General features: G+C 41.3%; 1 protein-coding gene across 19 annotated transcripts in view; it reads right to left on the bottom strand.

Annotated features, from left to right (window-relative positions):
* The window catches only part of GOSR1 (golgi SNAP receptor complex member 1), a 50,023-nt gene that overhangs the window by 18,770 nt on the left and 4,775 nt on the right, over positions 1-26,478 (bottom strand). For 18 of the 19 annotated variants that reach the window (XM_089317553.1, XM_089317554.1, XM_008270949.5 and 15 more), the window contains 4 exons: positions 22,531-22,618; positions 22,096-22,203; positions 17,177-17,268; positions 16,344-16,418 (listed from right to left, as the gene is read on the bottom strand). In XM_089317553.1, coding sequence (XP_089173679.1) covers positions 16,344-16,418; positions 17,177-17,268; positions 22,096-22,203; positions 22,531-22,575 — 320 coding nt within the window. In that variant the 5' untranslated portion in view covers positions 22,576-22,618. Of the gene's footprint in view, positions 1-6,057; positions 7,141-16,343; positions 16,419-17,176; positions 17,269-22,095; positions 22,204-22,530; positions 22,619-26,478 lie in introns of those variants that run through there. The other variant, XM_089317556.1, reaches the window with a different exon arrangement.

The following is a 26,478-nucleotide window of genomic DNA, read 5'->3' as shown; positions in this document are numbered from 1 at the left end:
TTTCTTCTTCCCCTCATTTCTCCTCTGGTAAACCTCAGGTCACTGGAGATCTCCTTACTCCAAATGTGAAGACAATGTAGACAAACAGCAACAGGGCAAAGACACAGTAGACACTCCTTGACCCTTTCACTCTGTAATGAACTCAGTTTCTTTAGCTTCTCTCACATTTGGTCACTTCTCTCCTTATCCAGAATCCCGAGTCAATTTTAGCTTAATAAGCAGGCAGAGGGCTCCTTAAAAAGTGCCTGGGACAAATAAAGTTAATTTGTATAAGGATTTAAGAAAAAGTCTATTTCTTCTACTCTCTACTGTCAGCCGCTCAACACTTCTGCTATCAGTGATAACAATTCTGAGATGTCCTGAATAAAGTTACACAGGAAGTATGGGAAGAAGGAAGAGATATAAACAGGTGTGTATATCACATCAACAGCTCTGGCTAAACCAACAAAGAAAAGGAAAGTGCTCCGCATTCCTCCCCTGTATGCTGAGGCACAGCTGGCAAATGATGTTGCATGTCACACACAGAATCAAAACCCACCAAAGCACAGCAGGCACCTACCTCTCTGTATGGACTGATCTCCTTTCCCAGGATTCTGCTCGCTTTGTGTTGTCCCACCCTTCTTATCAAGTGCCAATGCAGGTTCAATGTTAGCGATTTATGTTTTCTTCCCCAAACTTTCATTGAAAAACATCCTGGCTGTTTATAGAGACACTGGATATTTTTCCAATGCTATTTACCATGCTGCTGCAGATCAGGGAATTTGTCTCATGACTGAGACAAGCAATCAATCAGTTCTGCAGTGGACACCAACTTGGTGTTCTCTAATTCAATTCAATCTGACACTATCTCCCTGGAGATACTCAGTTCCCAGAAGACTGCCCTCACTTCCAAGGCACACTGCAAATCCCAGGTTGTTTTACTTTCAACTATATATCAGGGCTCTCAAACCTCAACCTTGTGTTCAGCAAACTATTAGAGCATCTCACAGAACTCAGAGAAACAAATTCCTCACACTGACTGGTTTATTATAAAGGATATTACAAAAGACAGAGATGAAGAGATACATCGGGCAAGCATATGAGATGGGACACGGAGCTTCCATGTTCTCTGAACGTCCCATATTCCTCATTCATTCAATGACCCAGCCGCTCCCAGAACCCAGTCCTTTGGGATTGTATGAAAGTTTCATTACATAAGTACAATTAATTAAATCACTGACCACTGGTGATCACCTTAATCTTGGGATTCCTCTCCCCTCTCAAGAGCTTTGAACAGAAAAGCCCCAGTCCTTTAATAGTGCCTTGTTCTAGTGACTGGCCTGCACCCTGCTGTCACTGATTAGCATATGAAAGAAACATTCTCTTCAGAGACTATGGATTTTAGGAGCTACAAGTCAGTAAACTAGAAGAAAAGCAAATATTTCACAGTATCTCAACTTGCTTCTCCTGACTTCTAAAAACTTAAAATAGTAATAGATAAAAATGATGACCAAGGGGCTGGTGCTGTGGAGTAATAGGCTAAGCCTCTGCCTGCAGCAGCAACTGCATCCCATATGGCCGCTGGTTTGTGTCCTGGCTGCTCCTCTTTTGATTCAGCTCCCTGCTAATGCACCTGGGAAAAAATTCCCCCAGAGAGATTTAAGAACCACAACTTAAACGTTCTCAGATATTGCCACACTCTGCAGACTACTGTATCAGAATAAACCAGGGATCCCTTATGATTTACTGTAAGAAATATGTAGGATTGGGGCCGGCACTGTGACAGAGTGCCGGTTCGAGTCCCAGCTGTTCCACTGATGATCCAGCTCCATATGAATGTGCCTAGGAAAGCAGTAGAAGATGGCCCCAGTCCTTGGTCCCTTTAACTACGTGGGAGATCCAGAAGAAACTCAAGGCTCCTGGTTTTAGATCAGATCAGCTCAGCTCATTTCTGGCCACTGCAGCCATTTGGGTAGTGAAGCAGCAGACGGAAGACCTCTCTGTCTCTCCCTCTTTTTCTCTGTAACTCTAACTTCTCAAATAAATAAATAAAATCTTTTAAAAAAATACGATGACCAAATCTGCATAGGATGGAACATAAAAACACAAAGCCACCCATACCATACAAATAATCAGGAAGCCAGCCAAGTATACTTCTTTACTACCATTATCTGTTTTCTATAAACCAGCCTAACTGCTAGTCTGTCGTTAGAGAATAAACTCATTATATTTTGTATTCAGACAATGCTCCTGAAGCAGTGGGGTTGAAATGGTCAGGAAGGAATACATAAAAGTCTGATGTTTATGGCACACAAGTACAATCCTTGTTTTATGCAATGAGTAGTTTTCCTTGAAAGATGTGCTCTCTGAAAATAACATTTTAACCAATTTAAATATTTTAAATGTAATAAAATAACTTTATTTATATGAAACAAATAAGTCTTGTAAAGCACATACTTATGCCTACATTTATTTTCCATTTTCTTTGGTAAAAAAATCAGACTTTCATAATAACAGGTTTTCTTAAAATTTCATTGATGGGTCATTTTATATATTTGAGGTAGATTATTATTTTTAGATTATGGTAATTTCATAGCACATCTGAAACTGCAGAAAAAGAAAAAAGAATATTCACTGGAATTACCTTAAAAGAAAACCAACTCAAAGAAAATCTAAAACTATGATTGCAAATACCCTACCCTACAGAGAAAGAAGTTTTTCCTCCTTTTAAATTCCTTTAAACACCTTTATTTTACTAAATGTTCTAAAATACAGAATAAAGCATGTTCAAAATATAACACGTGAATATCCAGAAGCTGTGCTCACAGCATGGATCCCCATTTTACAGGCCAACACTAGCTTAACCATGTGCTTGGCATGTCAGAGAGTTACAGTAAGTCATACACTGGTATTCCACAGATCTCTGTTCCAACCCCATCATCCTTACTTTGTATGGAAGTATAAACAGACGAAGGCCAGTAATTTTCAAATTTCTTCTCAAATTGCCAAAGTCTCCAAGTCCTTCCTCATTTGGCTAGGACCACATAAACTGAATAAACTGCATTCATTAAAAAGCATCCTAGACATTGAGGATACAACTCAACAACAGAGTGGCTCCACAAAAATAGCATAATCTAATAAAAATTCAATTTAAAATTGCTTTCCTTTGGGACATAAAATATATAAAGTGAAATTATCCTTCTTAAGCAAGTATTCCATAACAGCCCAGGGGCATTCCATCTAGGGCCTGTAATTAAGCAATGCATTTCTGTTTCTTTCAAGACCTATTTAAACCAGCAGAAAACAATGCACTAAACTTCATCACCAAGTACTGTATCCAGGAATTATGAAAGTCACATCTGGATAATTCTTTTAAAAGTATAATTCATTTCTGCTAACACACACATAGTGCAAGTGGCATAAGTTTCAAGAATAAAAATGTTATTTCATGCATATATGTAAAAAAAATTAAAACTAATAAAATGTAAGAACTTGGCAAAACCATTTAGCTAATACCTAATTAGATTCCTTTTTAAAAGAGTAGATGACTAAGTGGATAATCAACAAGTAAGCAAGTAAATAAGAAAACAAGAACTATAATACTAATATTGTGTGTAAAACTAACGTGTCCTCACAGTCAGGGTGGACAAAGGTATACCTTTGTTTTTGTTTGTGATTTTATTTAGTAATTGTTGATCTTTGTATTGTCTCTAAAGTTTGGTCATAAACAGTTCAGATTATACAGTATGTGACCTTTTCTTTTTTTTAACTTTTATTTAATAAATATAAATTTCCAAAGTATAGTTTATGGATTACAATGGCTCCCCACCCCCCGTAACTTTCCTCCCACCCGCAATCCTCCCATCTCCCATTCCATTCGCATCAAGATTCATTTTCAATTATCTTTATATACAGAAGATCAATTTAGTATAAATTAAGTAAAGATTTCAACAGTTTGCACCCACACCAAAACACAAAGTGTAAAATACTGTTTGAGTACTAGTTATAGCATTAATTCACATTGTACAACGCATTAAGGACACTCTTATTTATGGTGTCAGTAATCACCCTAGGTTCTTGTCATGAGTTGCCAAGGCTATGGAAGCATTTCGAGTTCGAGTATGTGATTGTCTTTTATGCATTTAAAGTTCCTCCATGTCTTTTTTGGACTTGATAGCATATTTCTGAATCATATTTTACTGTATAGATATAATAGGTTTTTATCAATTATGAATACAGCTGTTAGAAACATGTACAAGTTTTTGTGTAGACATAAATTTTCAACTCACTTAGGTAAATAATTAGCAGAACTGTTGGAATGTATGGTGAGACTACATTCAGCTTTGTAAGAAAAATGTCAGTGTCTTTTTAAAAAATTTTGTGTATTTCATTAGAAGTGAGGGGGTCGGGTGGGGGAGAGACTCTCCCACCCACCGGATCAGGAATTGAACCCTGGCACTCTGATGTGGGATATGGCCATCTCAACAGGACTCCTAACTGCGAGGCCAAATGCTGGCCCCACTTTTGTGAATCTTACAACACTCATTATGCTCTGCTTTATACAGAATTCCTCTCAGTTTTCAAGGCCCTTCCATGTGTATAGTCTTAGCAACTCTGTGAAGCAGATACCTAAGATCATCTTGGACCGGCAGTACAGTACTGCAGAAGCAACACCAGCAGAAGACCTGGGCTTGAATACCAGTGTTTACTAGCTTTATGATGTCAGGAGTATTTGGCGAAACCACAGAACAAATACAAAATGAAGACATTTTTACCAGTTTTTCAATGTATACCTAAAGTATTTTTGTAGCTCTAAGTTTGGATCTTGCAAATGACAAAGCTAGTACATTGTTAATACTCAAAATATTGGGGGGGGGGGGGGACGCTGTGGCGCAGCGGGTTAATGCCCTGGCCTGAAGCGCCAGCATCCCATATGGGTGCCGGTTCGAGTCCCAACTGCTCCACTTCCAATCCAGCTCTCTGCTATGGCCTGGGAAAGCAGTAGAAGATGGCCCAAGTCCTTGGCCCCTGCACCCGCGTGGGAGACCTGGAGGAAGCTCCTGACTTCTGGCTTCAGATGAGCACAGCTCCAGCCATTGCGGCCAACTGGGGAGTGAACCATCGGATGGAAGACCCCTCTCTCTCTTTCTCTCTGTGTAACTCTGACTTTCAAATAAATAAGTAAATCTTAAAAAAAAAAAAATATTGAGGCTGGTGCTGTGGCATAGTAAGCTTCTGCCTGTGGTGCTGGCATCCCACATAGCACCAGTTTGTGTCCTGGCTGCTCTTCTTCCAATCTAGCTCTCTGCTTATGGCCTGGGAAACCAGTGGAGGATGGCCCAAGTGCTTGAGCCCCTGTACCCACGTAGGACACCTGGAGAAGCTCCTGGCTCCTGGCTTTGGAATGGCCCAGCTACAGCTGTTGTTGCCATTTGGGGAGTGAACCAGTGGAGGGAAGACCGCTCTGTCTCTCCTTTTGTGTATAATTCTGCGTCTCATATACATAATAAAATTTTAAAAACAAATTCAAAATATCAAGTCTAAACACAGCCTAAAAATATAACAAACGAGTAGATAAAAGGTAAAGCTCCATCTGAGAAATATAATCTGCTATTTTTTAAAAGATTTATTTATTTATTTGAAAGGCAGAGCTAGAGAGAAGGCACAGGCAGAGGCAGAGATAGAGAGGTTTTCCATCAGCTGGTTCACTCCCCAAAAGGCAGCAACAGCTGGAGCTGGGCCTATCCAAAGCCAGGAGCCAGAAACTTCTCCTGGGTCTCCGACAAGGGTGCAAGGGCCCAAACACTTGGGCCATCTTCTGCTGCTTTCCCAGGACATAGCAGAGAGCTGGATCAGAAGATGAGCAGCTGGGACTCGAACCAGTGCCCATATGGGAAGCCAGTACTGCAGGTGGCAGCTTTATCCGCTACAGAATAGCACTGGCCCCTATAATCTGCTTTTTAATCACCAAAGTATACAGTTATAAAACTAACATCAAGTCTGTATTCTGAGATAACCTAATCATATCTGATAAATAGTCAATGAAATGAAAACAAAATAACACTATAAACAATCCTGTTTAACTGTAACTTGCTTTATCTAAGTTTTATATTTACAAGTTTTTTGTATTTTTAAAGAGCTTTTAATTTTATAAAATGGATTAACTCTATAGTCGTTCACCCTTAAAATGATGTAACATGGGGAAAGTTATTAATCCTGTTTTCAAGATTTAAAAAAAAAAAAAGAAAGAGAGGTCAAGTTACTTGCTTTTGAGAGGTAAAAAGCAACTGGTTTCTCAAGTCTCAGTAATATTATGCCATGCTGGTTCCTAAATACAATGACAATAAAATTTTAAAGAAGCAAACTACAGGAAAGGCAGTATAATGTGGGACAAAAATGGAAATGGGTTTGGAAATGTGCATTTAGTAAGAGTTGTACTATTAAATAGTTATGAGACCTTGACCTATATCCTCTTTGAATCTGGTTTCCTAATTTGTTATAAACAAGAGAAATGCTTGCTGAAGATTTTTACATACAATATGAAGGTCAGCAAAAATCTATGGAACACAGAATTGAGAGATATTTATTTTAGTGTATAAACATTTGAAATCCATGCACACAAGGGTCTTCAGAAAGTTCAAAGGAAATGCATATTATGGAAAAACTATGCATAGATTTAAAAATTAGGGTACAATGTGCATGGAACCAAAACAAATAACTTCTACTTTATCTATTTATTCATACAATAAAGATCCAGTGTCTACTACAGCAAAGAATTGGAGATCCAATACCACCAACTAGACTAATTAGGTCTATATAAACTATAAAACTTCTGGAAGAAACCATAACAAAATATTTGCCACTGTAAGATAGGCCAAGGTTTCTTACACAAGCCAAAAATAAACAAATCATGCTGTCTGAATTAGTTTACACGAACTACTGAAAAGGTAAAACTAATCTATAATGGTAGAAAGAGAAGTAGCTGCCTGGTTTTGTGAAAAATTTTGCGTCTTGACTTTGGTGGTGGCAGTCAAAGAATATATACAACAGACCCGCACTATAGCATAGCAGGTAAAGCTGCTGCCTGCAGTGCCAGTATCCTGCATGGGCACCGGTTTGAGTCCTGGTTGCTCCACTTCTGATCCAGCTCTTTGCTATGGCCTGCAAAAGCAGTGGAAAATGACTCAAGTTGTTGGGCCCCTGTACCTGTCTGGGAGACCCAGAAGCAGCTCCTGTTTCCTGGCTTCTGACTTCCTTGGCCCAGCCCTGACCACTGCGGCCATTTGGGGAGTGAATCAGTGGATGGAAGACCTCTCTCTCTGTAACTCTACCTCTCAAATAAATAAATAAAATCTTTTTTTTTAAATCTTGAATATTTTGAAGAAATGTCAAAGGTCTTTTCAAATGTGAAGGATTTTTAAGATATGCCAGTTTAGTGGTAATCATGACATGCAAAGGAATCAGTACTTCTCTCTATGTAGTCTCCAAGTCTGGATGAAACTCCTATTTAACTTCTTAGCTAGTTCTATATAATTTTAAAATGCATGCTTCTTTCTTCAACTCTTTATTAATTTTATTATTCTTCTCAAGAACAAAAACCTTACCAATTGCTCTCCTTATAAATTTGTGAAAGAAACTGTTCATTTCTCTTTGGTAGGCCTTATTCTTAGCTGCCATCTCTGGGAAGGAGGAAGTGTTGTTTAATGGTGTGTTAAGGACAAACACTGAGCTAAAATGTAAGGGTAGGAGGCAAGTAAGTTGCATCTTGTAGATTAACTCCATCTAACTTCTACCTGGAGCATGGATGCCTCCCCTGCATCTGGAGAAACTCAGCAAGGAAACAAGGGTCAGTGGAGCACCAGTGAACTGCAATGTCCTGTAACCTCGTGTTTTTTTTTTTTTTCCCCCCCAAGATTTATTTATTTATCTGAAAGTCAGAGTTACAGAGACAGAAGGAGAGGCAGAAAGAGAGAGAGAAGTCACCCATCCACTGGTTCACTCCCCAGTTGGCTGCCACGGCTGGAGCTGTGCTGATCCAAAGCCAGGAGCCAGGAGATTCCTCCAGGTCTCCCACATGGGTGCAGGGGCCCAAGGACTTGGGCCATCTTCTACTGCTCTCCCAGGCCATAGCAGAGAGCTGGATCAGAAGAGGAGCAGCCGAGACTCGAACCAGTGCTCACATGGGATGCCGACATTGCAGGCAGCGGCTTTACCCACTACACCACAGCGATGGCCCCCAACCTCAGGTTTTAAGGGGAAGCATCAAACAAGGTAGCACCAAACAGGGAACAATGTCCATGAGATTTGCCATTCAGGAGATCACTGATTTGCACTAATGTGACAACACAGTCAATAGAGTTGTGAAGGGAAGTGCACAGGCCAAAGAAGAAATGAGTATACAGACAGAGCCGATACACAAAAGGATTTAGAGTGAATTACTTACAGGCACATGAGGATAGAGGAGAGTGCCACAGGGATGTACTGGCCTTACAGGAGAAACATCTCATCCTCTAAAAATACATCAAAGGGATAGAGAGGGAAGCTCTACAGGTTAACTTTTAGTATAAGAGTAAAAAGTTAAAAAAGTTAAATGAAGAAGGAGGTAAGCAACTTTGTTTTTGGGCAAAAAGACAGGAAGGTCAAGAGGGGAAATGAGAAGATTGGGCAAAGCTCTTGAAGAGGATGAAAGCAAGAACTAAACAGACAAGACTGGAAATAATTTTAAAACGGGTTAATGTATTTGAATAGAAGTTTTTCTCTCTTCAAAGTAGAACAGTAGACTATAGATTAGGTTGGCATTCTACAGAGGTGCAGGCAAGGCCAGATATTGGGAGTATATCAATCAATTTACTAAGAGAGGGGCTGGCGCTGTGGCTTAACAGGTAAAGCCGCCGCCTACAATGCTGGCATCCCATGTGTGTGCTGGTTCAAGTCCTGGCTGCTCCACTTCCGATCCAGCTCTCTGCTATGGCCTGGGAAAGTAGTAGAAGATAGTCCAAATCTGCGGGCCCCTGCACCCATGTGGGAGACCCAGAAGAAGCTCCTGGCTTCAGATTGGCTTAGCTCCAGCTGTTGCGGCCATCTGGGGAGTCAACCAGCGGATGGAAGACCTCTCTCTCTCTGCCTCTCAAATAAATAAATAAATCTTTAAAAAAAAATTCACTATGAGATCCAAGCTGTCAAGAGTAGGAACACAGGTTATGAGGAGAAAAATATAGACAAGCTAGTGGTACTCTATAGAGAAAGATAAGAAGTATTAGTCACAGAGAGATGTTGGGGTTGGAGATTTCTGAGGTGGTTTACTTAAAGATGAGATTAGAATGCAGTTACGGAACAAGGTACTGATCTTCAACCAGATGAGATCATCACTGACATTAAAGAAGCCTGGGAACAGATGAGGCCCTTTCTATTTTAGTACACTGATTTCCTAGTCCAAGGTTCTCTTCACCACTGACAATCTCTACAAGTTGTCACCTTGATTACGGTACATGTGGAGGACATGTTGTATTCAAATGACAGAATGCTTCTAGAGAAAATAAGGACAAAGGCCTGCTCTGGAACTGAATGCAAGACTTGGGACAAATCATGGTCTTTCAAGATTCGATATAATCTAGTCTATCCTCTTCTCTCCCTACCTTCCTAACTGTAAGCTGGTGACAAGAGTCAAACTTGTATCCTAAGTAAATATGAAGAGACAAGATGATGAGTTCTTTTGGGAGGGTTGTCAGAATTTTAAAATACAGTATTAACTCAGATACTTCTTTCAAGAAGAAAAATATCAGAGTATTCAAAGAACTATTATATAAAGAAAGGGGAATTAATCTAAATAGCAACTGAAAAGGCCCACAAGGATACATCAACACTCTAGTGAAAAAGCAATGGCTAAAGAAGTGACAACAATTCAAGGTTTGTATTTTCCTCTGCTTGACAGACTCAGAAAAAGAAATCAAAAATCAAAATAGGGACTGGTGCTTTGGTATAGAAGGTTAACCTGCTGCCTACAATGCTGGCATCTCATGTGGGTGCTGGTTTGAGTCCCAGCTGCTCCACTTCTGGACCAGCTACCTGCTAATGGCCTGGGAAAGCAGCAGAAGATGGCCCAAGTCCTTGGGCTGCTGCACTCATGTGGGAGACCCAGAAGGACCTCCTGGTTCCTGGCTTCAGACTGGCCCAGCTCCAGCCATTGTGGCCACTTGGAGAGTGAACCAGCAGATGAAAGATCTCTCTCTCAATCTGTAACTCTGCCTTTCAAAAAAATAAGTCTTAAAAAAAAGAGAAAATATATTCCTTATAAAACAAAACCATTGTCTGAAAAGTTTTACTTCTGTCATTGGCATGAATTAAGAAAAAAAATCTAGGGTGCGTGTTTGCCTAGCAGTGAAGATGCTGGTTAAGATGCCTAGGTCCCACGTTAGAGTCCTGCATTTGATTCCAGGCCCATCTCCTAAATCCAGCTTCCTTCTCTCTCTGTGTAACTGTGACTTTCAAGTAAATAAATAAAGTCTTAAAAAAAAAAAGATTTAGTTATTTGAAAGGCAGAGAGAGAGGGAGGGAGGGAGAGGGAGAGGGAGGGGGTGGGGGGGAGAGAGAGAGAGAGAGAGAGAGAGAGAGAGAGAGAGAGAGAGAGAGGTGTGTCTTCCATCCTCTGGCTCAATCCTCAAATGGCCTCAACAGCCGCAGCTGGATTGATCCAAAATCAGGAGCTTCTTCTGAGTCTCCCATCTTTTGCTGTTTCCCAGGCCATAGCAGAGAGTTGGATCAGAAGAGAAGCAGCCAGGACTCAAACTGGCACCCATTTGGGATGCTGGCACTGCAGGCAGCAGCTTTACCTGCTTCACCACAGTGCCAGCCCCACCCTGCATGTTTTAATAGTAACCCTCGGGCCAGCACTGTGACATAGTGGGCTAAACCTCTGCCTGCAGCATTGGTATTCCACATAGGTGCCGGTTTGAGTCCTCCACTTCCGATCCAGGGAAGCAGTGGTGATGGCTCAAGTGAATGGGTTCCGGCTACCTCTGCAGGAGACCAGGACTGAGTTTCAAGCTCAATGCTTTGAACCCAGCCATTGTGGGCATTTGGACAATGTTTCAAGAGATGAGAGCTGTTTCTCTCTCAAATAAAGTAAAAATTAAAAAAAAAATGTGAGTTATTGAGGACATTAAGCATAGAATACGTAATTAATGAAATGATAAAGTAGCATGCCTTTAGATGGAAATTTGATAATACTGTATCAAAAGACTTTTTTTTATAAAAGACTTACTTATTTATTTGAAAGGCAGAGTTACAGACAGAGATCTCCCACCCCATAGTTCACTTCTCAAATGGCCTCAACGGCCAAGGCTGTGCCAGGAGCTTCTTCTGGGTCCCCCAGATGGGTGCAGCGGCCCAGGGACTTGGACCACCTTGGGCTATTTTCCCAGGTGCATTAACAGGGAGCTGGATAGGAAATGGAGCAGCCAGGACTCGAAACAGTGCCCAAATGGGATGCTGGCACTGTAGGTAATGGCTTAACCCACTGAACTACAGCGTCAATCCCTCAAAAATTTTTTTTTTTTTTTTTTTTTTTTTGACAGGCAGAGTGGACAGTGAGAGAGAGAGAGACAGAGAGAAAGGTCTTCCTTTTGCCGTTGGTTCACCCTCCAATGGCCGCCGCGGCCGGCGCGCTGCGGCCGGCGCACCGCGCTGATCCGATGGCAGGAGCCAGGAGCCAGGTGCTTTTCCTGGTCTCCCATGGGGTGCAGGGCCCAAGCACCTGGGCCATCCTCCACTGCACTCCCTGGCCACAGCAGAGGGCTGGCCTGGAAGAGGGGCAACCGGGACAGAATCCGGCGCCCCTACCGGGACTAGAACCCGGTGTGCCGGCGCCGCTAGGCGGAGGATTAGCCTAGTGAGCCGCGGCGCCAGCCCAAAAAATTTTAAAATTATTATATTTTGTGATCCTGCAATTCTAATTCTAGTAAACTAAACTATTTTAAGGAAATAATTATGGATACATATCTGTAAAAAATTCACTAGTTAGAATAGTAAAAAATAAAAATAATCCAAAGGCCAACATTAGTGAAATGCTTATATGACTTATAGTTTACCTAAATTATGGAATATAGGCACTACATGACTCAAAAACCAAAACTATCAAATAACATGAGAAGGCCCACAATTTGTTGATAAGTAAAAAATATTACAGACTCTATATACATAATTTATTTAAATCTTTTAGGTATTTATTTACTTGAAAGGCAGTTGGGGAAAGAGAGAGAGAGAGAGAGAAAGAGAGAGAGAATATAATGAAATTGAGCTTCCATTCACTGGTTCACTATCCAAATGGCCGCAATGGCAGGGCCCAGCCAGGCTGAAGCCAAAACCATCATACTCCATCTGGGTGACAGAGGCCTAAGCACTTTGACCATTCTGTGGTCATCAGGGGAGTGAACCAGCAGATGGGAGATCTGTCTGTCCTCTCTGTAACTCTTGATTTTCAAATAAATTAATAAATCTTTAAAAAACAAGGACAAAAAAAAAACAGAAAAAGTTTGTTATTTTGTCAACATAATATTCCATAATTTTATTATACAGCAAATATTTGTAATTTACACAAAAATACAGATTAAAATTGTTTTTATTAGTTTGAGAGGCAGGTAGAGAAAGACAGACAGACAGACAGACAGAAGCAGTTATCTGCTGGTTCACTCCCTGAATGCCCACAATGGTGGGGGTGGGATACGGTGGAAAATTCAACACAGGCTTCAACACAAGTGAGAAGAACCCAATTACTTTAGCCACGAAGGCTGCCTCCCAGGGAGGCATTAGCAGGAAGCCAGAGTCAGGAGCCAGAGCCAGGCATTAAACTCAGGCACTTTGATTTGCGATGCCAGCATCTTAACCATCTGTAAGCTATGTGAAATGTCTTTCTGCCCCCACGATCAATTATTTAAAAAGGTATCTGGAAGCTTTGTGTTCTAATACCGAGATCAGTTGCTAAGGCCTTGCTTTCAGTCTCACAATTCCTCTAATTCTTCAGAACTCATTACATTCAACTTTATCCTGCTTCAGTAACTCTGCGTACAGAATGAACAAATTTATTCACAAGGCTAAAAGGAAAAATATAAAGTATCTATAAAATGTCTGAGACACTATACTTTAATCAAAAACATAAAAAAATCTTTTGATTTCCAATTTGAACATTTTTATAACCCTAAACAAATTTATTAAATATGCATTACTTGCACTGTTTCATTTTTTCCTATGCAAAATGAACAATAGTGAGGGCCAGCATTGTGGCGTAGTGTAGTGAGTTAAGCTGCCACCTGCCATGCAGGCATTCCATATGCGCAACAGTTTGAGATCAACAGTTCGAGATCCAGCTGCTCTACTTCTGATTCAGCCTCCTGCTAATGAAGCATCCAGGACAGCAGTGGAAGATGGTTCCTGGCTCCTGGCTTTGGACTGGCGCAGCTCCGGCCATTGCAGCCAATTGGGGAGTGAACTATTGGATGGAGGATCTCTCTCTCTCTCTCTTTCTCTCTCTCTCTCTTCTTCTGCCTCTCCTTCTCTCTCTGTGTAACTCTTTCAAATAAATAAATAAATCTTTTTTATAAAGATTTTTATAAAGAATCACTTCCTTTTAGTGTATTAAATGGACAGTTTTATGTCTCATAAGTTACAGTATGTCTAAGAGCTTGTAAAAATGTATCATTCTTGGGTTCTTTAAAGATAATCAAGTTTCTGAAAGGAAAGAAGGGAAAGGACAGAAGGGAAAAGAGGAAGGGAGGATTAAAAAAATGAAATCACCTCTGAGAAGCAGTAACATTGAACAGCCCTTGTCTAGACTGTTGAGGAATAGTTTTTAGTTTTTTTCTTTTTTCTTTCTTTCTAAGACTAAACAGGAGAGGGAGGGAGAAGAGGAGTGGGAGAGTGGGTGGGAGGGTGTGTATGGTGGGAAGAATTACCATGTTTCTTATGTTGTATTTATGAGATACAAATAAAAAAATAAACTGCTATATTTCTCCTTAATTTGAGGCAATAAAAGCAAAAACACTGATGTAATCTTTTATTAGCCCTTAAATTACTCCATACCCTTAAAATATAGTAACATAGTTTTGGGTAAATGCAAAATTCTGTTTATGATATTTTTTATCAAATACAAAAATCATGATGAAAGCCAAGAATGACTATAAAGTACGCATACTGCAGGAGAGACTGCCCCCTTGTGTCACTCTGTAACTAGCAACAGATTAAGAAAAAACATGTGTAACTGTTTAACACTAAGGCATCCAAGTTTCTAAAAAGATCTTGATTATTCAGTGTTTTGATTTCAACAGCTTATATTTCAAGTTATGATCTTTAAAGAAAAATAAATTGAATGGAACATTAAGCTATTATGATTAACATTCGACAGTGAGTAGCAAATACTAATGTAATTCCTAACATTTAATTATCATAGATAGAAAAGCTGCTCGACTGTTTACAAGCTGAGTTCAGAGATAAATAATTTTCTGGTCCTTAAGTTCTACAACAAAAAAAGAGAAAAACAAAGAAAAGAGTACATTTAGGAGAAAAACAGATGAAGCAGGAATAGAGTATGATGATTTGTTTTAAAATGAATAGCACATCCAAGTTCTCAGGTGTTTTACTCTGATATTTTTGAAAATAAAACATCAAAAAAATTTTGATACATGGGGGGCTGGTGCTGTGGTGTAGTGGGTAAAGCTGCTGCTTGCAGTGGTAGCATCCCATATGGGTACCGGTTGGAGTCCCAGCTGCTCCACTTCTAATCTAGCTCTCTGTTGTGGCATGGGAAAGCAGCAGAGAATGGCTCAAGTCCTTGGGCCCCTACACCCATGTGGGAGACCAGGAAGAAGCTCTGGGCTCCTGGCTTCGGATCAGCCCAGCTCTGGCTGTTGTGGCCATTTGGGGAGTGAACAAGCGGATGGAAGACTTCTCCTCTCTCTCTGCCTTTCAAATAAATAAATACACCTTTAAAAAAATATTTTTGACACATGGTCTAAGTATCCTTTATAAAGCTTCTTTCCATATAAGTGTTAACAGGCCATTCAAACCTAAGTCTTCATCAGTATTATTATTACTAATAATCTATAATAGTGCACAAAAGTACAAAGCAATAGACTTGATAAAAGAAAAACACACTAACGTAGTAAGAAAACATTTCTGGGGACTGGCACTATGGCACGAGGGCAAAGCTGCCACCTGTGACACCTGGCATCCCATATGGGCACCAATTTGAGTCCTGGCTGCTCCACTTTTTTTTTTTTTTTTTTTTTTTTGACAGGCAGAGTTAGACAGTGAGAGAGAGAGAGGAGAAAGGTCTTCCTTCTGTTGGTTCACTCCCCAAATGGACGCTGCAGCCGGCGCACCACGCTGATCCGAAGCCAGAAGCCAGGTGCTTCCTCCTGGTCTCCCATGCAGGTGCAGGGCCCAAGGACTTGGGCCATCCTCCACTGCCCTCCTGGGCCACAGCAGAGAGCTGGACTGGAAGAGGAACAACCGGGACAGAATCTGGTGCCCCGACTGGGACTAGAACCCGGGGTGCCAGCGCCGCGGGTGGAGGATTAGCCTATTGAGCCGTGGCGCCAGCCCATGCTCCACTTTTTTTTAAGTTTTTATTTTATATATTTGAGAGGTAGAATTACAGACAGTGAGAGGGAGGGAGAGAGAGAGAAAGGTCATCCATCCATTAGTTCACTCCTCAAATGACAACAGCCAGTAATAGGCCAATCCAAAGCCAGGAGCCAGGAGCTTCTTTTCATGCAGGTGCAGGAGCCCAAGTGCTTGGGCCATCTTCTACTGCTCATGAAGATGCAGGCCATAGCAGAGAGCTGGATCAGAAGAGGAATAGCTGGGACTAGAACTGGCGCCCATATGGGATGCTGGCACCACAGGCATAGGATTAACCTACTGTACCATAATGCTGGCTCTGCTGCTCCATTTTGATTCAGCTCCCTGCTAATGTGCCTGGGAAAGCAGCAAAAGACAGAAGACTCAGATGAAGCTCTTGGCTCCGGGCTTTGGTCTGGCCCAGCTATGACCACTGTGGTCATTTGGTGGAGTGAATCAGTAGATGGAAGCTCTCTCTCTCTCTCTCTCTCTCTCTCTCTTACTTTCAAATAAACAAATCTTAAAAAAAATTTCAGTTAACAATTAAATGACAAAGAATTAACAGCACAGTCTTTTTTCCTAATTCCAGTTGAGCAGCTGCAATTCTAGTTCTATCAAATTGGATATTTGGAAGAATAAAATGAACTATAATTGACAGGGTACTTGGTATAATAAAAAGCACAAGATGTTTTGTAGGTAAGTAAGTAAATTAGGAAACAGGGAAAAATGGTGCACGAACACTAAATACTTACTTTCGAAGGTGATCATGTTCTTTCAAAAACAGTTCAGTTCTTCTGTTGTTGACTCCAGACCCACTTTTATATGACCTAGAATACAGAGAAAAGTTAAGAACAGATACCGCAAAATCATATTAAGTGACTAATTCCAATGATAAAGTAGACAAATTGAGTGGCTTCATGGTTTTGAATGAACAATTAAAATACGTAATCTTTTCCACTTCCCACTAAGAATGATATAAAGAAATATGAATGTTTCTCTAATTTTTTATTTGAAAGGCAGAGAGACAGGTACAGGGGAGAGGGAAAAGGAGGGAATTATCTTCCATCTGCTGGTTCACTCAGCTCCCCAAATGACATCAGGAATGATATCAGTACAAAAATGTTAGCAGTCCTTAAATAATTTCATGTGAGGCTATGAGAATGCATTAAATCTGGGAAGGTTTCAAGATTTCAAAAAAATAGGTAATGCTATGATAATAGCTACCTGAAAATATAATTAATGGGCAGGAGATATATAATAATCAGGAAGTGAGACATAGAAAGCTTCAGTTATTGATAATGTAATTCTTAGGGTGGGCGGTAAGAAATCAGAGAAGAATTCATGAAGAGATCATCTAAGTTGAACTTTGAACTAAGACAGTAAAGTCAGGGTTGACAGAAGTCAGGAGATAAGACTGATACAATGTAGATTAGGACCATGTTGTTGCTGTAATGTTCAAAGACAATGAAATGGGAATTAGAGATTCTGAAATCTAAATCATGGTTTTCCAACTCATTTGAAATTAATCACAGACACATTCTAAAGCTAAATCTGAATGTTCTACAAAATATAAAAGGTAACTTACTCAATATCCTTTCGCACTGATCCCATGAGATTCTCCCTTTCCCGTATTGCTACAAAATTTGCTTTCGTTTTATGGAATTCATGCGTATAATCCTGCAATAAACCAATATCCAATCTCAACATAAGCTAGTTATGCACTACTATTTCCATTTGATTGAATCAGTTATGCATCAGTTATCATGTTGTGAATGTCTATCAAGAAAACTGCTATTTAAGAAATCAAATTACCAAAAGGTGAAAATAACTTTATAGTTACTTTCCTCAAGAGTGACTAACTTCTTTCAAATGAAAATAATTCACGGGTTATCAGTTTCATTTAAAATTTCTGTGCTCCGATCTTCCAGCGGCTTTTTCTTATGAGATAGAATTGGAAAAAAATCTAAGATAAAATGATTAAAACAGCCTAGGATAAAAGTTGGGAGGCTCTTTCTATTCAATTGTACATCCATGGGCTTATTTTCAAAATCTCATTCTTTCAGAGAATTAACTGTTCCCAGACAGTCAATTCCTAAATTAATCAAAAGAACAGAGAACTGTAAAGAACAAAACAATCATTATATATTTTATTTTTATATGGCTATTTTAAAAAGATTTAAGGAATATTGTTTTTAAAATTCAGAAAAGCAGATAAAGTTCAAAATCTCTCACAAAGTACATGTTAACCTTCTAAAAACAAAAATAACCATGATCCTGGGGAGAATATGGAAAAGAACATTAATTTAATAAATTCCCTGATAAAATTTTAATTTTAATTTTTTTTGCTATTAAAAAATGCCGCAGAGGCATGCATGTAGAGCAACGGGTGAAGCAGCTGTTTGCTACACCAGCATCCCATACGAAAGCACTCATTCAAGTCTCATCTACTCTACTTTCAATCCAGCTCCCTGCTAATGCACCTGGGAAGGCAGAAGATGGCCCAAGTACTTGGGCTTCTGCCACCCACATGGGAGACCAGGATGGAGTTCTAGGTTCCTGGCTTCAGACAGGGCCAGACCTGGCTATTGTGTCCTTGTATTTTTGTTTTTGTTACTTTGCCTTTCAAATAAATAACCGCCCCCCCCCTTTTTTTTTAAAGATTTTATGTATTTCTTTGAGAGGCAGAAAGGTCTTCCATCTGCTGGTCTACTTTCCAAATGGCTACAACGGCTGGAGCTGAGCCAGGAGCTTCCTCCGTCCCCAACATGGGTGTGGGGGACCAAGCACTTGGGCCATCCTCCACTGCTTTCCCAGGCCATGAGCAGAGGGCTGGACTGGAAGTGGAGCAGCTGGGACATGAACTGGCGCCCATATGGGATGCTGGCGCTGCAGGCAGAGGCTTAGCCTACTATGCCACAGCGCCAGCCCTCAAACAACTCAATCTTAACAGCAACAAAAAACTGCAGGGAGGGTTTTGAGCCTAGTGGTTAAGACGCCAGTAGTTGGGTTCCTGCCACCCATGTAGTAGACTCGGCTTGAGTTCCCAACTCTCACCCTTGGCCAAGCCCAGCCCTGCACTGGCTGTTGAAGGCATTTGGAGGACTGAACCCAGGGATGGATGTGCTCGCTCTCTCAAATAAATTAAAAAAAAAAAAGTTTCAGCTGCAATAGTCTTTCATATTTATTTTACTGTACCCTTTTCTTCAACCCTGCACCAATTTATGTTCCCAACAATAACATACAAGTGTCTCGTGTATAATTTTGCCAGTAATGGGAGATAAGTTTCAATACTTACTAATCTGACCAGTAAAAATCATGTCAATTTCTATATTTTTATTAGAGAATATGGCTAAACATCTTTTTATGATTTTGGTCATTCTTGGGGTCAGTGCTGTGGTGTAGTGGGCTAATCCTCCTCCTTGTAGCACCAGCATCCCATATGGGCACTGGTTCGAGTCCTAGCTGCTCTCTTCCTATCTAGCTCCTTGCTATGTCCTGGGAAAGCAGTAGAAGATGGCCCAAGTGCTTGGGCCCCTGAACCCTCATGGGAGACCTAGAAGAAGCTTCTGGCTTCAGATTGACCCAGCTCCAGCCTCTGCGGCCATTTGGGGAGTGAACCATAAGACGGAAGACCTCTCTTTCTGTCTGTCCCTCTCTCCTGTAATTCTATCTCCAAATAAATAAAATCTTAAAATAAATAAATAAAAAAATGTCATAGGTGAAATAAAATGAGATTTTGGTCATTCTTTTTTTGTAAGGAAGTTCAAATTCTTTGTCCATTTTCATATTAAACTTTTTCTGTTAATTTCTCTGTATATTTTGTGAATTTGCCCATTTATAAGTTTTCTTTTCTTTTTTTTTTTTTTTTTGACAGGCAGAGTGGATAGTGAGAGAGAGACAGAGAGAAAGGTCTTCCTTTGCCATTGGTTCACCCTCCAATGGCCACCACGGCCGGCACACTGTGCTGATCCGATGGCAGGAGCCAGGTGCTTCTCCTGGTCTCCCATGGGGTGCAGGGCCCAAGCACTTGGGCCATCCTCCACTGCACTCCCTGGCCACAGCAGAGAGCTGGCCTGGAAGAGGGGCAACCGGGACAGAATCCGGCGCCCCGACCAGGACTAGAACCCGGTGTGCCGGCACCGCAAGGTGGAGGATTAGCCTAGTGAGCCGTGGCGCCGGCCTAGAAGTTTCTTGAATTAGGTCTTGCCCTGTACCACTCAAAAATTAATAATTTTTTTTTGACAGGCAGAGTGGACAGTGAGAGAGAGAGACAGAGAGAAAGGTCTTCCTTTTACCATTGGTTCACCCTCCAATGGCCACCGTGGCCAGCGCGCTGCGGCCAGCGCACCGCGCTGATCTGATGGCAGGAGCCAGGTACTTATTCTGGTCTCCCATGGAGTACAGGGCCCAAGCACTTGAGCCATCCTCCACTGCACTCCCTGGCCACAGCAGAGGGCTGGCCTGCAAGAGGGGCAACCGGGACAGAATCCGGTGCCCCAACCGGTGCTAGAACCCGGTGTGCCGGCGCCGCTAGGCGGAGGATTAGCCTAGTGAGCCGCGGCGCCGGCCTAAAACTAATAAATTTCATTCATGCATTACTCTGAACTTCCAATGGTTTCTTTTTCAACATTAAAATTTTTAATCCACTTGGAATATATTCTGGGTATGAGAACTGAAATAGAGACTGAAATTGCTATCACTCATATCCCCCAATTAGTCAATTGTTACAGTCTGTTTATAATTTCACTTCATCCCACCGATTTAAAACACAAACCTTATCAGAAACTAAATTTCCATGCATATTTGCATCTATCCATGAATTGTTTATTGTACTATATTGAAAGCTTTTTTTTTCTCAAGAATCAAACTATCTTTATTCTAGTTTTTAAGGTTTTTTTTTTTTAGAGATTTATTTATTTATTTGAAAGTCATAGTTACATACAGAAGGAGAGAGAAAGAGAAAGGTCTTCCATCCGTTGGCTTACTTCCCAATTGGCTGCAATGGCCAGAGCTGCGCCAATTGAAGCCAGGAGCCAGGAGCTTCTTCTGTGTCTCCCACAAGGGTTTAGGGGCCCATTCCACTGCTTTCCTAGGCCATAGCAGAGAGCTGGATCGGAAGTGGATCGGCCAGGACTCAAACTGGCGCCCATATGGGATGCCAGCATTGCAGGTGGCAGCTTTACTGGCTACGCCACAGCGCTGTCCCCTTAACAGTTTTTTTAAAGAAATTTTACTTGAAGGGGAGAGGGAGAGAGAGAGAGAGGGAAAGAGAGAGAGAGAGTAAGCAAGACAGAGATACTGATTTTCCATTCTCTAGTTTGCTCCCCAAATGCCAGCAAATAGCTAAGTCAGGACCAGGTCAAAGCTCAGAGCCCAGAACTCAATGTGGTTTCCCACATGGTGGCAGGAACCCAAGTACTTGAGTCAACATGTGCTGCTTCCTGGGTCTGTATTAGCAGGAAGATGAGACAGGAGGCAGAGAGGAACTCAGTCACTCTGGCACAGGACGCATGAGTCTTAACTGACATCTTAACCACAAGGCCAAACAGCAGAAGATGGCCTAAGTGCCATCCCTGCCACCCCTGTGGGGAGACCCAGGTGAAGTTCCTGGCTCAGCCCTGGCTACTGCACCCAACTGGGGAATGAACCAGAGGTTGGAAAATCTCTCCCTCTCTCTTTGTAATTCTGACTTTCAAATATATAAATCTTAAAAAAAAAGTTTAGTTTTATTGGTATAAATTTAGTATACTAAATATAGTAAATTATTTTCATGAGGCTCTGAAGAAACAACACTCTAACCAGTAGATATTGCCTATTATGCATGACCACTGGTTATTGCACTGTCATAATTGGCTATATCTTCCATTTACTCAGTGATGGGTATTATTCAATTCATCAGGAAAATACAAGACCTACTAGACATTTTCAGAATTTTGTAATGCTGACAAAAGTAAAATAAGACATTTCTATAGCAAGGCATTTATCTTCTCAGATGATTTTTCTCTTTTTTTTGGTTTTGAATATTTATTTATTTATTTGAAAGAGTTACACAAAGAGAGAAGGAGAGGCGGAGAAAGAGAGTGAGAGAGCCGAGAGGGGGAGGAGGGGAAGAGGGAGAGGGAGAGAAAAAGAAAGAGAGAGGAGGGTGGGGGGTATTCCATCTGCTGGTTCACTACCCAACTGGCCACAGAGGCCAGAGCTGTGCTGATCCGAAGCCAGGAGCCAGGAGTTTTCTCCCGGTCTCCCATGCAGGTACAGGGGTCCAAGGACTTGGGCCATCCTCTACTGCTTTCTCAGGCCATAGCAGAGAGCTGGACCAGAAGTAGAGCAGCTATGACTCAAACCGGCTCCCATATGGGATGCCCGCATTGCAGGCAGCAGCTTTACCCACTATGCCACAGCACCGGCCCCCTCTCTTTGCTCTTTAAAATACATGAGTACACATCCTATTCAGCAATATAGAAAAAAAAACCTCTTGCCCAAGTCTCAAGCCCAAGATATTACCTGCAATATGTCTCTGTGTCGCTGTAGTGTGTGCATCAGAGCTGCATTCAATGAGGGTACACCTGCACTATTGGTATATTCTGCCATTTTATCATTCACTCCTGTAAGCTAGAAAGAAAGAAGAAAACAAAAATAATTTAGAAAGCACTAATGACAGCTAACAGAAAACTGTCTATATGCTCTTTTGGCTGACAGCAGAAACACCACACAAGACAATAGGTAAGGATTCGGCATTTCCTCCTCATTCCCTAATTGCTAGAACAACACCCATACAACATGGGAATGGCTCTCACTGAAATTCGAGTGGCCTGGTGAGACACATATCTTGAACAAATGGGTGCTTTCAATAAACATGTCTGCATTAACATAATCCTGGATCATATCTAACAAGTATACAGATACTAGCAAAAGAGTAATTCAACAGAAAGCACTTACTCTTGCCAAAAGCTGTTCAATCTCAATGGCCATTGTTTCAAACATTCTGTCTTGACTTGATCCGTTTAAAAGGGGTGTTGTGTCAGAACTAGAGAAGTTCAATGAAAGGGAATCCATTACTCACATAGTCCTTTAAAATATACTTAAAACAATAAAGAATTCTTAAAGAGGTCAAATAGAATCCCTGAGACATAAAAATCAGAAATTATTTTTATAGAAGTTCTCCTATAATGATTACTGAGTATTTTATTTCAGCATAAAATATCATCAAATACAAGCTCTCCCAAGCAATAGCTCCAATCTCTAATAATGTAAAGAAATTCCAAATGCTTGTTTACAGTTTCCCAAATGATAGAAATTAACTTAATCTAATGGCAATGCCCAATTTTGAATCTGAGAACAAATTATGTGAAATGAAACTGTAGCACTAAGAAATACAGCATGTAAGAGGAGTTATACAATGTATTATGCTACAGGGTCTACAAGGAATAATCTTAAAAATTCTACCCCAAAGAAGTTATGGTTCATTAGACTTTTTTTTTTTTTTTTTAATTTGACAGGCAGAGTTAGACAGTGAGAGAGAGACAGAGAGAAAGGTCTTCCTTTGTTGGTTTACTCCCCAAATGGCCGCTACGGCCAGCACTATGGCTGGTGCTGCAGCTGGCGCTGCACCAATCTGAAGCCAGGAGCCAGGTGCTTCTTCCTGGTCTCCATGCAGGTGCAGGAGCCCAAGCACTTGGGCCATCCTCCACTGCCCTCCAGGGCCACAGCAGAGAGCTGGACTGGAAGAGGGGGAGCAGGGACTAGAACCTAGTGCCTATATGGGATGCCGGCGCTGCAAGTGGAGGATTAACCAAGTGAGCCACGGCACCAGCCCTCATTAGACTTAAATTTAAACAATCCACAGATCAGATAACCAGTTACTGAATAATCAGGAATTGGCTAAAACACAGACAGCCAGGAGCCTCTTCCAGGTCTCCCATATGGGTGCAGGGGCCCAAGGACTTGGGCCATCTTCCATTGCTTTCCAGGCCATAGCAGAGAGCTTGACCGGAAGTAGAACAGCCAGGAATCAAACTGGCACCCATATGGGATGCCGGCACTGCAGGAGATGGCTTTACCCACTATACCACAATGCTGGCCCCAGATTCAAATTAGAAAACCACATGTCTGAAAAGTTTCTTTTGCCTCTTCTGAAAAACCACTAACTCTCCTCAGGCCCCAGATGGTATGCACTAATAAATGAGCAGCTTGGGACCAGCGCTGTGGCATAGCAAGTAAAGCTGCCACCTGCAGAGCTGGCATCCCATATGGGTGCCGGTTCAAGTCCAGACTGTTCCACTTCCAATCCAGCTCTCTGCCATGGCCTGGGAAAGCAGTAGAGGATGGCACAAGTCTTTGGGCCCCTGCACCCGCGTGGGAGACCCAGAGGAGGCTCCTGGCTCCTGGCTTCGGATCAGCACAGCTCCAACGCGGCAGCCAATTGGAGAGAGAACCATCGGATGAAAGACCTCCCTCTCTCTCTCTCTCCTCTCCTTCTCTCTGTGTAACTCTGACTTTCAAACAAAATAAATAAATCTTTAAAAAAAAAAAAAAGTCATATAAAGGAACAGTCCAGATTCTTTTCACTTGGTATATAAAGGTAAACCCAAAGCAACACACTGCTATAAAATCTATATTACATGTTGATAATTCAACTTTAGGTCCTAGGGTAAACACGTTGGCTCTGCTCTTTACAAGCAATGTACCCTTACTAAAAGAAACAATATTCTGGTTTTCGCAAATAAAGTTCAAAGCAGCAAAAAAAAAAAAAAAAAAAAAAAAAAAAGAAACAATACTTTGGCTACAGTGTGGATATGAGCCTTTTGTTGGAACATGAATACAGTAGGATTTAGAATGTGTGTTCTGGAAGTGGAAAGACCTTGGTTCAAATCCAAGCTGAGCTTTTGTTGTCTTTATAATTAGCTGAAAAATACCTCACATATTACTAACCTTTGGAAAAGCATGTTAAGTAAGAGTAGATTAACAACTAACAACTTTGATACCAGGAATTTCACTGCTAGGAATATAGGAACATTCTGTTTAAAATATTTCCAGCAGGGGCCGGAGTGGTGGTGCAGTGGGTTAACGCCCTGGCCTAAAAGCGCCGGCATCCCATATGGGCGCCAGTTCCAGTCCCGGCTGCTCCGCTTCCTGTCCAGCTCTCTGCTATGGCCTGGGAAAGCAGTAGAAGATGGCCCAAGTCCTTGGGCCCCTGCACCCATGTGGGAGAACCGGAAGAAGCTCCTGACTCCTGGCTTCAGATCGGCACAGCTCCGGCCGTTGCGGCCATCTGGGGAGTGAACCATCGATGGAAGATACTCTCTGCGTAGCTCTGACTTTCAAATAAATAAATAAATCTTTAAAAAAAAATATTTCCAGCAGGATTTACATAAATCTCTTAGAACAGTACCTGAGATATGATGAATATTCTGTCAGCTTTTTTTTTTTTTGACAGGCAGAGTTAGTGAGAGAGAAAGACAGAGAGAGCTTCCTTTGCCGTTGGTTCACCCCCCAGTGGCCACTGTGGCTGGCGCACCGCGCTGATCCGAAGCCAGGAGCCAGGTGCTTCTCCTGGTTTCCCATGCGGGTGCAGGGCCCAAGCACTTGGGCCATCCTCCACTGCCCTCCCGGGCCACAGCAGAGAGCTGGACTGGAAGAGGAGCAACCGAGACAGAATCTGGTGCCCCGACCAGTACTAGAACCCGGGGTGCCAGCGCCGCAGGCGGAGGATTAGCCTATTGAGCCATGGCGCCAGTCTCTCTGTCAGCTTTTAAAATTATTTTTATTGCTAATTAGCAAGAATGAGAAACAACATCCATCCATCAACTGTTTAAGCTACATATACAGTATACCACCATATACAGCAAATGCATATACCAGTTACAGATCCATAGCTGAATCTAAAAAGATAATATTAAACAAAAATGCAAGTTGCAAATTATGTAACAATAACAGAATACCATGAATTGCTTAGAAATATAAACACAGATAGTAAAAAATATATGATTATAAAGAGAAAGAATGCTGGACATCACAAGGGGTTCAACTGAATTGATAATGATCACTGTTTAAACTGGGAGATAGGTACTGGGGGTTCATTATATTCTTCCTTATTATTTTCTAAGTGTCTTAAATATTTCCCAATTTTAAAAGTTTGACTAAAAATGAGCATAGGATTCAAAGATAACACAGTTTCCATATATTCAATATGGTAATAACTTGATTTCTCCAAAAAGTACCCAAATTAAAAATAGCTTCAACAATTTGAGGCTGCACACTGCATTAGAGTCTAATAGAATAAACAGTAGAACAGCAGGAATACTTTGCATTGGGGCACCTCCTCAGATCTATTTAGCAATTAGAAAACAAGAAATATGATGTGGGTAAATCAGTCAAATTTTTTACACTAGCTGTACTACAAATTCTTGTTTTTGATACAAACTCATTCTTAAGTCCTAGCAGTCTCCCCAACACTGTCACAATCTTTGTCTAAGGATTCCAAATAAATACTGTCCCAAGAATTAGGAAGAACTGGGGCTGGCGCTGTGGTGCAGAGGTTAACGCCCTGGCCTGAAGTTCTGGCATCCCATATGGGCGCCACTTAGAGACCCAGCTGTTCCACTTCCCATCCAGCTCTCTGCTATGGCCTGAGAAAGCAGTAGAGGATGGCCCAGGCCCTCGGCCCCTGCACCTGTGTGGGAGACCGGGAAGAAACTCCTGGCTCCTGGCTTTGGATAGCCACAGTTCCAGCTGCTGTGGCCAGTTGGAGAGTGCGCCAACAGATGGAAGACCTCTCTTTCTCTCTCTGCGTAACTCTGAGTTTCAAATATATAAATAAATCTTAAAAAAAAAAAAAAAAAGAATTAGAAAGAATTTAGTAAGTCACAAAAATAAAGCAATAGAGAA

The sequence above is a fragment of the Oryctolagus cuniculus genome, chromosome 17 (genome assembly GCF_051225735.1).
Source record: "Oryctolagus cuniculus isolate XC-2025 breed Fujian yellow rabbit chromosome 17, ASM5122573v1, whole genome shotgun sequence".
NCBI lineage: Eukaryota > Metazoa > Chordata > Mammalia > Lagomorpha > Leporidae > Oryctolagus > Oryctolagus cuniculus.
The sequence above is the reverse complement of the archived record's forward strand: the minus strand, read 5'-3'. Positions and strand labels throughout refer to the sequence as shown.